The 12,076-nt window shown below is 39.8% G+C and overlaps 1 protein-coding gene across 2 annotated transcripts in view; it reads right to left on the bottom strand.

The window, feature by feature from the left end:
* PLOD2 (procollagen-lysine,2-oxoglutarate 5-dioxygenase 2) overlaps positions 1–12,076 on the bottom strand; it is a 51,231-nt gene that overhangs the window by 19,691 nt on the left and 19,464 nt on the right. For both annotated transcript variants that reach the window (XM_066326370.1, XM_066326369.1), the window contains exons 4-8: positions 9,529–9,692; positions 8,358–8,470; positions 6,416–6,479; positions 5,493–5,590; positions 3,646–3,747 (exon numbers count right to left, since the gene is read on the bottom strand). In XM_066326370.1, coding sequence (XP_066182467.1) covers positions 3,646–3,747; positions 5,493–5,590; positions 6,416–6,479; positions 8,358–8,470; positions 9,529–9,692 — 541 coding nt within the window. The remainder of the gene's footprint in view (positions 1–3,645; positions 3,748–5,492; positions 5,591–6,415; positions 6,480–8,357; positions 8,471–9,528; positions 9,693–12,076) is intronic.

A 12,076-nucleotide genomic window follows, 5' to 3' on the forward strand; every position in this document is an offset into this window, starting at 1 on the left:
AGCTTCTCTCCTTACATCCAAAAATACTGAACTTTCATGAACCTTATTTTAAAGTCCTTATTTTAAAAGTAGTTGGCTGCTTTGTATGTGCTTGATAGAGATCATGAGATCATCACCACTAAAAGAAACATAGACAGTGATTTTTTGTAGTCCTGAAGTGCATTATTGCACCATGCAAGACAAAAAAATTCAACCTTCAAAAGCCTCAACTCCTACACAAAAAATACACTGACTAAAAATTATTTCCATCTCTAAACCAGACAATTACTATAAAAATCTAATCCATTACAAGGCTCAGAGAGAAACCTTATATGTGCATTTAAGGCTGCCAGCTAGCTTTTTAAGCAGGCCAACACCCACTTGAGAAGTGTCTGGGTAAAGCATCAACACATGCTGAGGTTTCACTGAGTGTCACTGTGGACATTGGAACCCAGAAACATCCTGGCCAGTGCCCCACATCCCGTGTTTACCCTGACAACCTCCTCCTCCAGCTGCCTCTGCAAACCTCACTGTCCTGGGTTGTAGTTTAGGATGTATTCTATCACCACCTTCAGTTAATGGCCCATCAGTGGGAGTTATCCAGGAGTTATCTCTCTTTAATGGGCCATTAAGGACCCACTGCAGGCCTCATCCTCCCATTGTGAGATGCTCCGCCCAGGGGGAGGAGCCAAGCATTCTCACCTGGATATAAGATGAGATTTGGGACAGCAGAAGCAGCCCTCACCTGTTGGATTCCTAGAGGACCAGAGCTACCAGACCTTTTCTACGAGATCACTGCTTCAGGAAGACCACGCCTGGACTGCTTCCATCACCCTGATCAGGTTGTATTCTGACTCTGTCAGTGGTTTGTTTTGGTTTTTTTTGTATTATTGCAGTTATTTTATTTTTTTCCCCTTTTCTTCTCATTAAATTATATTTCTGACTTGGAGCCTCCCACTCCGTTTTTTTTCAAACCACAACACTCACAAGTGTAGGGGTGAACGTACAGCCACACAGAGACCCCAGTAACTCCAGAAGAACTGGAGGACTGCACTGATGTGTCTCCAACAGAGCACCTCCCCGTGGGTCTGTCACAGGAACTGGTCCCACTGATGGCCAGGGACAAGGAAAGCTGCCCAGCTAAGCTGAGCACACGTGTGTGCTACTTCTGCTGCAGAAATTGTGCTTTGTACATTCTTCTCATTCGGAGTCATCCTCCCCTTTATTCTCCAGGGGAAAAAGAAAGATGTTCAGGCTGGAGATGCAAAGGCTACGGGGAATATGAGGAATTACTGAGACTGCTTCATTACGCTGAAATGTGAAACGCTTGGCTCTACACGGAAATCTCAGTGTGACCAGAGAAAAATGGTGCTTAAAAAATTAGGAATAAAAGTTCCTGTAAACTGCATCTCCTCAAAGCACAGAGCTCATCAATTTAGGCCTTGGTTTACCACAAAGAGTTGTCAATGCATAGTCTGAACCTAGGTCACAATGAACATTTTGAGTAAATGAAATTAGAAGTTGCCTCTCAACAAAACCACTTTGGGAATACCCAGTCTGCACCCAGATGTTACATTTTCTCTGATAGATTTTCTCATTTTCAGTGAGGTCATGCATTTGACTTTTAAAGTTTACTTTTTAATAAGCTTGACTTTTAAAGTTTAGTTTTTAATAAACAGTTGAGTGCAAGATAATTTTTGGAAGAAATACAGGACAATGTCTCAGTACAACTGCACAGAGCAAAGTCCAGGATCTCCTGCCACAAGAGGTGCCAGTGAAGTGAGAAGAGGAGAAAGGTCATCCATTTCAGCCACACTGTTCTACACCAGTAAGAAGCTTTTGAATTTAAAAGCATTTCCAGAGAGGTTAAATTGGGGAACAAACCTAATTTAGGTTTTAGAAAAAACAAAACAAAAACCAAAACTCCATAAGAAAGTAGAAAAAAATTTCACTTATTGAATCCAGGTGCCCCCTTCAATGTATTTTCCATTATGCTGCTTCTACCTGGACAGGTGGCTAATTCGGGGGTGGCACAAGCTGCTGACACTACCAGAAGAGAGCAGTTACTGAGTTTTCCCACACCTCAGCCATGATTTCAGCCCAGGAGATCCTGTTTCTGTCCAAAGGACAAAGACTGAGCAAAAGACCTTGCATAGGTACCTCTGAGCTCCTTTGTAGGCAATCCCAAAAAACCAAGCAAAATCCTCAGAAGATATGAATGTATAAATGCAGGCAGTTAAATAAAACAATATGGAGAAAATTATTAGAGGCACAGAAGAGGAACTGCTCTTTTCACTGAAAATTTCTTGCTAAGTAGCAACCAGACTGGCCTGAACACAGAGCACGTTCAGAAAATGAAATACTGCTGGTCCTTAGAAATGCCTGAAGTAAACACTTCCACTGAGGCCAAGGAAAAGCCTTGTTATTTCTTCTGGCAGAGTGAGTGAGGCATGAAGTCCAAAGAATGCATTACAGTAAAGAATACACATTCCAAATAAATGTACATAAACTATAGGAAGCTATCCAATAAATCACTGCACCCCCCTCACTGCCTTTACGGTTTAACTGCTTCAAAACCATGTTTTAATTATCAACACCATTGGGAAAAAAATCTTTGACACCTTTTCCTCAGGTAAACTTTATGATAGGAGTGCAAACACCAGCTAACTATAACACCATTCAAATGTTTGTCTTAAAAGCAAAAATAAAATTTAAAAACATAGAAAGAATCTGAAAGTGATTAAAATTTCAGCAATGACTTTTTTGGTTTATATTCCAGTCCATTAGCCATTGCCCAGAAATTCTTTCATTTTTTCCTTTCATTACAAAGATAACACACCACTATTTCTTTCATGCTGTCCTCAACATGATCTTCTAAGACCTGTTCTCATTCAAATCTTCAATACAGAACAGAAATGAAACATCTGCTGGAAAGAGTCTGTTAGGAATAATCTGAATTTACTTTTTCATCCAAGTCTTACAACTCCACATGGCAGAGCTCAGTATTTACTCTGCCTCAAATTTACTGTGTACAAGCTGAAATATTTATAGAGACATGAAAGACATCATGCTTGGAGTGGAAGAGCCAAAGCTGCCAAGTACTGGATATACACACATGCCATGTGTGTTTGTCCTACAAGAATTCTGACAACTGTACTGAAATGCAGTCTCAATTACATTACATCTTCTACAGAAACATTTGCTTATACAATACAAATATGTGTATTGTCCTCTACAAGGCAAAGCAGTTTTGGATTGTTTACTCTCAGAAAATAGTAATTGTAACCATGTTAGTTCAAACTGTTAAACTCTATTTGCAACAGAAGTTGTTCAAATGATGCATAATGACTGTTTTGTAGGTCAAGAACTCTGAAATACCTAGGGTTTGTCTACCTCTTCCAAAATTCTAATTATTCTCTAGAACCTCGCACAATTTAAATATTGCTCATTCACCCTCACTGAACAGAGGTGAAGATCTGGAGGGCTTTGGGGGAAGGCATCACCTTCAGTAATACTGAGCAAATCTGTTTTAAAGTACATGCATAAAAATATTCCTGAAAGTAGTAAAACATAGTATTGCATGAAGAAGCCACCTGGCCTCAGAAATCACTAAACACCTGTCAATTGTACCCAAAAGGGCCTTGTTCCAGTGCAGAGTATTCTTACCTTTACTGCTGACAGATTGAGTAAGTCCAAATCACAAACACTGCAACCAGTTTCCCGCGTCCAAGCATTAGGAATATAGTTCCCCAAATAATTCAGGTGAATCTAGTATATAAATGAACAATCCAAATTAATGAAAGATGCTTGCAAAGGGTGATCTGTACCTTTCAAACAATACAGGTTTATTAATTTAATCACCTGTAACTAAAGGCAGCCGACAAGAAACAAGCATAAAAAAATAGCAGATAAAAACTTGATCTTACTCTTTTTGTTGACAGATTACATATGTACCATGAAGTCTACAAAAATGAATACATCATAAAAAATGACATGCACTTAAGGTGAAAAATAAAAGTATTACACATCAGAATGTAAAAATTATTTGGTATACATTTCGAGAATTGTATCTAACCAATGCAATTTACTAATCTGCAGATTGGAGAAATTAAGTACAAAGCAGAAGTATCTTATGAATAAAAGACTTTTAACTATTGGGAATTAACTCTGGGAATTATTTTTGGTAGTTTATTCACTAACTAATTTACTAAATAGAGAAAGTTTTCAGCCTAATATATTATTGCCCTTTTGATTCTATCCTGGGGTTAAAACAGAAGAATTTAACCACACTGACTATGTGATGCATAGCAAGGGTTTCCTTTTTGTTTTTAAAACATCACTACAGGCAAAGGAGTTTGTTTTTTTCATGTAGCATAACTCTTAGATTAGTATAAGAAGTTTCATCCTAAGCTTTTTGCCCATCTGTAAAATACAGAACCTTTCCTTTTATTGGCAACACATCAGCAAAGCCAGTGATGACAGAATTTGAGGATTAAATTGAGGCAAAAATGGAAGGAATTTGTCATCCACTTCCCCCCCTACTGAGTAGTTATAAGGCAAACAGATAAAGGCATCATTACATTCACTATTTCCAAAATCAAAGTACACATGCACAATCAAAGAAATAGCAGTCCCTGTGATATTAGTGAGTTTCAAACTTCACTTCTCCTGAAAGGCATTTTTCTGAAAATAAAGAGCTTCAGTAAGGAACATTTATTCAGAAGAAATTAGAGAGTGGCCATGTCCAATCCTTCAGCCAACAGACATACTGTAAACAACACACCTTCACACCTCCTTGGCACAGAACAAAGAGATGCAGCTGCCATATTACCAAAACACAGCCATTTCTCTCAGAGCCACTGTGCAGGGGCCTCTGAACCCCTGAATCCTCCCACATCACCAGAGTCTGTGAAAGCAGCTGTTTCCCAGGGCAGACAGTGCTCTGCCATGTGCCCAAAGCTGACAAGCCACGGGCACAGTGACAGCAGTGATCAGTGACACTGAAGGCAAGGGCAGAAGCCAGCCACACGTGTTCCTAGACAGATACACTTACACAGAAATTTCTTCCTTTGCCTAATGCAGAATATTTTTATATATGTGTACACACACACCTGGTTCCTGGTGTGTGTTACTGTTTTGTGTCCCAGCCCATACTCTTGACTAGATTATCCAGCCCCCCAATATTCTGATTCCCATTTCATAACCAGATGGACATCCTTCACTAGCTTCAAGAACAGTTGTGTTAGCAAACAAATTAACAAAAGCTTTCTTGCTTCTCATATCCCATGCTACAATGAATTTGGGAGCAGAATGAGTTGTTGCAGCAGCAGGACCAAGTTACAGTGACAGCAGAATAACATGAATTCAAATTTATCCTCTCAATTCCTAATAACATTAAATGGAAGTGTGCACTGATGGTGTGCTATGGCTGTTTCATACTCTTCCACCATTCTATTTTTTGCCTGCACTGATGTTTTGGTTTTACATGAAAATGAACCCAAACTGTCACTCACTTTAGTTGGACCATTTCCATGAATGGTGACTGGTAGGGTGTCATACACTGAATTCCTTGCTCTTACTTTTCCTTCTTCAAATTTCAAAAGGACTTCATCTGCAAATCAACAAAGCAGTACAGTAAGTTCAAAAATAAAACTAAAATTTCAGAGTTTTTAAGTCCTTGCTGATACAATATACATTTTTTTTTTTTTGCAATCATTGTCAGTATTATTTATTTAGAAACTTTTGCTAATTTTTTTTTTAACTTGAGCTTGAATTCTAAGCTCCTTATGATAAATAAGGTGACATCAAACTTCAAAGTTTCTCAACAGCAGCTTGAGTATTGGAATAAAATCTGCTTTTAAAACAACACTAATTTAGTGCAAATGCTATTTACAGAAAAATTAGTAATTTCATTAATAAATTAGTTATTAAGATCTGACTACAAAAAGTTGTTCCAAAAATTGGAGGTCAGATGTAAGAAAGGAAGTTTGCAGAGATGCATTTTTCCATTTAAATTCATCCCAGTTAAGTAAAGGAAATTCTACATTATTCTACATTCTACTTCATTACGTACAGATGTTTGCTTGAGAAATAAATAAAATAAATCTTAATTACTATAAAATGCAATCTTAATTACTAATCTTACTCCTGTAAATAAGTTTTGGAAAGGCAGATGGAAAAACTATCCTTAACTCTGTATTTACTGCTAACTTCACTTATTTAAAACTATTTTTTCTATTTTAAATATTTCATTAATGAGACAATTCCATTAATAATCAACCCAAAAGACCTGTAACTAATCTGGTGATCAGGTCTGTCCATCCAACCACTTCCTTAAAATAAGCACACGTTTAAAGAGCACACATTCACAGCTAAGTAAAAAAAGAAGTGTCAATAACAGTTAATGAAACACACAATGTGCAAATCATACACTTACCAACAGCTCCATTTAGGGTCTGGAAAATTGTACATTTGTGGTCCAAAGTAATGTTAAAGCGCTCCTGAAATCAAAGTACCAAAGCTGTTGAGGCATTCTAAAAGCCAATGTTTTTACAGTAATGTTGCAATTATACCACAGTGGCAGTAAGGAATCAGGGAAAATGACTCTATGTGTTCTTTACATTGCTGCATTTTTCTGTATTCCCAAGTTGTGCAATCAGTTTTGCATATGCAGAAACTATGAACTTGAAGGATAAAGGTCAACACTCTCCACAGGAACTGCAATTTAGCAGTATAAGCCAAAGAAAATTTGTGTCTTAAAAAAAATTAACAAGTCTTGGCCAAGAAACAAAACATGCCGTGTGTTTCAGAATCACAAAAATATAAAAGTCAAATGTAATTATCACATCAGAATAGAAAGCACTGGCAGTTTTAAAACATGTTCCTAATGTTGTATTAGTAATCCTAGCTTACTTTAAATACCATGTTTTAACATTTTTAAAATGTTAATTCAAGTATGTAACATTCAAAACACACTTAAAAACCCCTATACAGATGATATCCTTGGTTTTGGTCTTCCAAGATTTTCTTACATGTTCTCTGGGCATGTTATTACTACACAAAGATTCAGTGGTGGTGTATAGAAAGCACCATGGAAGTGGTTTGAACCATGGTGCAGCATGGTTCTGCACAGATACACAGCTTTGGTCTAGAAGACAATCCATTTAGACAACCAATTATGTTACTTCTGACTTGGATGCAGAATCAGCGTTAATATCTCTACACCCTGTCTCTTCAATTGCATCCCTGGCATCTGATTTAACTTGAATATAAGCAATTCAAACATTAAAGGCTGGAAGGAATTTGCTGTGAGGAGCAGCTGAGGTTTAGAGGAGCAGGCTCAGGGGCCAGCTCTGCGCTCCCTGAGGAGGGAAGAGGAGAGGGAGGTGCTGAGCTGGTGGGAAGGGTTAAAAGCTGCACCAGGGAAGGTTCAGACTGGACATTAGGAAGCATTTCTTTATGAACAGGGTGGCCAAACCTTGGATGTATTGATAACCTGGAGAGGTTGTCAATATCTGCAGCCTGTGAAGGGCTTAAAGAACATTTGGGCAATGACCTTAGTAACACGCTTTAGCTTTTGGTCAGGCCCATGTTGGTCAGCCAGTCAGACTAGATGATCACTGTAGGTCCCTTCCAACAGAAATATTCTATTTCTGAACCAAACAGACTTGATTTTCCATTAAGTTATGCCATAAACAACATGTCTGTATTTCAAAAACTTTGCATCTGCCTTAAGCATACAAATTACCAAAATCCTTCTGAAAATTCTGCTATATCAGCTTCTAAAGTCTTTTTCCATCCATATATTGTTAAATTCCCTTATCCCTCCTTTTCCAGCATCAGGGACACACCTTTAGCATCTATCATGCTTTAACACTGCAACTCAGCAGAGAACTTTGTTAAGTGAGGACACAGAGAGGTCTTCACCAAAAATTTACAACGCATCTTTATTGAACATATTTGCACAGAAAGCTGAAGGCAGGATCTGAAATGGCAGCAAGCCAAAATATAAAACACTGGATCAGCAAGTAGTTCAGTGACACCCTGGAAAAATGCCACATTCTCTGGCCGTCAAACTGCCAAGCCCATGGGACCCTCATTGAGATAAATGTGTCTGATCATATCCCTCAGAGCTGTTCTTTCCAACAATGAAGCACAACCTGCCTGGGTCTGAAGACAGCCTGAAATAACACATCAAGTCACGGCCCTTTGGGAGCCTGTTCATCATTCCAGCAGTAGGAAGCTCAGGAGAACAAACTGTCAACATGGCACTCCAGTATAAAGAGACAGCACTCCTTGTATTTTCATCTCCTGGTGTTTTATGAGGAGCAGCATGTTATTTCAAGCAGAAAGGAAAGAGAAAGCGACTTACTACCTACCCGTGCCAATGGGTCAACATAGATTTTGGTGTAGAACAGCTGGTCATCATCATTATCCTGCAGATTCCATTGCTGCACAATACGATTTATGTATGGAGCATAACCAATAAATCCTGCAACATCACACACACGCAGGTTATTTACACAAAAAGCACTACCCTGCCAAAGCTGTCCACCAGGGACTTCATTCTGAGTGGGGCCAGTGAAGAAAAAGTACAAAATTAATGAAACTTGGCTCAAAATCCAATCTTCTTCCTGAGGTATGTAACAGGTCTGTTTCAAAAAGTTAATAATTAATGGCTATTTTTATACTAATGGTATTTTAAGGGAAAAAAAAAAAAAAAAAAAAGATCTGCCCAGGATGGTTCTGAGAATGCCAAAGTATGATATCAGACTATCACTTTCTGAAGAAGCCCATCTGTGGAAAAAGTTTCATTTTCATCAATCACTTCTTACTGGCAGAGATGCCTGAATCTAACACTGCCAGAAATACAATGAGAATTCAACTCAAAACCAATACACACCAAAATAAAAAAAAAAAGATTGGACAGATAGGTGAGGGAAAGAAAGAGGAACACTCCCAGGTCTGCACACTGGGGAAGGATGCCCCAGAAATGACACACTCAATAGCTTCTACACAGCACAGGATTTGTATCAGTGCATGTATTAATCAAGTGCAAAATGATTAGCAAAGCTGGTGTTTAAAGGAGGATTCCAGAATCCATCCGTCACTGAGATTACAGAGCTCCCCCCGTTAGAAGGAGCAGTGTAAGCCCTGCTGACAGCCAGGCAGAGCTGCCAGCACATCCACCCTGTGTGCAGGATCTCCAGGAAGCAGGCAGCAGTTCAGGAATCCTGCACAGAGCAGCCCATGCAGGGCACTGCTCCTGAGCAATGGGGCCAGCCTTGCTCAGCCCCCAGCTGCCTGCTGGGCCACACTGATCTGCTTTTGACAGGCTACTGCCAAACACACACCGGGCAAATCTGAACCAAAGCTGTGCCTGAGCACAGGAGAGGAGCTGCTCAAGTGGGCAGCGGGGGAAGGTGACAGCAAATCCAGTCATCAGTGTCATACTTGGGCAATTCAGGAACAGCTCCACACACCAAGTAAAGAGAGCAGATAACAGAGATGGGTCATGTTCAAGTTCAAGTGTTTGAGGATCACACTTGCCTCCTGAGTTCAGGAATCGTTTTCCACTCCGGACAACAGGATACTTGTCAGCCAGCCTTTTATCTGGCCAAATTAGCCCATCTGCTGCAAATACCACTTTGTGAGTAGTTTCCTGAAACTTCTTTAGCAGCTCTTCAGGGCCTCCAGCAAAGATAACATCATAGCTTAAAAGGAAAGAAAATACATCGGTTAGGTTAGTTTTCTTTCAACACTTCTGTGTTCAAAAAAAGTCATTGGACTATTCGAATTTAAAAGTCAGACAGCCCATTCATTCTGAAAAATAACTCAATCAAATCATATTTAATTACCACATAAAAATTCTACACCCTTCCAGGAGAGAAACTTCCATCAGTACTACTTATCCAAAGTAATTTCCCCTTCTGCTTTTTAGTCTTCCACATTTTGGACATTCTTTATTCTTCACATTTTGTTCATCTGAAATTGATTTTCCTATTTCAAGTATTTTGCTTATGCTTTTAGGAACAACAATTAAAAATATCAAAATTTAACAGATGAAAAATAGGACTGAAAGATGACTTGGATGACTTTCAGTGGGAAAATCTAGATGACCTTGTTCCTAAATACATCAGAACTGACTCTTCTAAAAATTCTTATCAAGAATGTACTTGGATCTCAATGAAGTCTAGTTGCCTATAAAAAGTGTATTGCATCCTGACAAGGCATTGATTTCTCCTTCAACCTCTTTAATGTGCTGAAGAGCTAAAAGGCTCAAAGCCTCATAATATTTATTTATGCAAAACCTTAATTATGCCTTTGAGTTTCAATTCCTATTGAGGATAAAGGCCTAAAGGTGGAGGGCTCATCAACAATGTGCCAAACCAGAACAAAACCTGCCTGGGTTTGGCCAAGGTCCTGTAAGAATGGAGCATCCCAAGCCTTGTTTTCAAGGTTTCTTGTGGCTGAACCAAATCTAAATCAATGCCTGGTGGGCACAGGGCGTTGGGAACACAACCAAGCAAACAAACCAATCCCTCCCCATGGGCAGGGATGCCTCTCCCTAGCCCAGCCTGCTCAAAGCCCCATCCAATCTGGCATGGAACTCGGAATTTGCCATGGGCTGGGCATCCACAGCTGCTCTGAGTGACCTGTGCCAATGCCTCCCACTTCAAGGTTCACTTTACACAGCATGAAGAATGGAATTGGAATCACATCACAGATTAGTTTTTGGCTGAAGCAGCAAAATATCGTAATGGCAGCACCTCAGCCTTGCAGTTTCCTCATCTGAACACGGGAATATTCTTATTCTACACATGTACCTTAGAAATTAAAAATCAGCAGCCCTGATAACAGGCAAAGGAACAGCAGAGTTACCAAAAACCAAGATCTAACCTTGCCCAAGACTTTTCTTGCAAAGCCTTTTAGCTGGGCTAACTAGGACAGCAGTTCCCCCACCTGCAGTGCACAGAACATTTTGCAGTGCAAAGGATTACCCAGCAACAATGCCAACAGATCAGCCTTTACTGACTTATGGCACTCCTTTATTACAGCTCTGAAATTATTCAAGATGACTTTTCTTCAAAGAGGATTTCATGGAATTGGCCTAAGAGAACTGAACAACAGCTGGCTCACAAAAGTAAAAAAAAGATTTTCACCACAAAGCAAAGTATGAACCCTGGAGAGGAAGTGTGTTATGTAGCCTATATAAGTAAGTGGTTTTCTGAAAACTCTGCTATGTTTTTCTGCAACTTTGGCAGAAGTACACATGAAAGAAATTGTACATTTTGGACCTTCCCCAGTTTCACAAAAAATGCCTGTTTCTGCCCAAATTTACAGGAAAACACTTCACTCTCTTTTCCATTCAGTTTCTGTAGCCTGACTCAATGCTAGACCAAGCCTGTAGAACACACAAGGAACAGGAGACATGTTGAAGACAGACAAAAAGAGATCTGTCTGAGGCTTTAACTTAATAGCTCATGGCAGGCTGTGCTTCTCCTCAGTGATCAGGGCAGTGCTGCTGCTGCTGCTAGGACTTACAGCTGCAGGAAGGAACCAAACACCCTGCAACATCGCTTCCAAGGACTGTCATTCTGTGAAAGAAAGCCAAAGTTGAGCAACATGCTGGGCCAGCCACAGGCTCTCCTTGTGAAAGGGATATGCTACTTAATACACAGCTATAAAAAAAAAAAAAAAAAACACAGTTTATAATCCTAAACCCAGAGCTGAGCTGCTAAACTGCAATGGATATTATGCAGCTCTGTTAATCCAGCAGGAACCTACACTTGCCATTAATGGTCAAGAACTTCTGTTTTGTCAGGAGGTGACTAGTTGTCACCACACCTCTTCCCGGGCAGGACCTCCACCAGCCGTCCACCCCTCGCTGACAGTATCCTCATCAGCTGCTTGATGAGGCTCCCACTTTTCTCTCCATGCAAAAGGAAAACTTCTTAACACCTGTAAGTGCATCATTTGCCTTGTTCACCTGCTTTGTCAGATTCCATTTGGCCTATTCAGACCTCCCCTCCTGCTGTAAGGGGCGGGGGGATTCACTTCAGGACTACACCATTAAGAGCATCACAAAACAGGTTCC

Source organism: Sylvia atricapilla, chromosome 10, assembly GCF_009819655.1.
Source record: "Sylvia atricapilla isolate bSylAtr1 chromosome 10, bSylAtr1.pri, whole genome shotgun sequence".
Lineage (NCBI taxonomy): Eukaryota > Metazoa > Chordata > Aves > Passeriformes > Sylviidae > Sylvia > Sylvia atricapilla.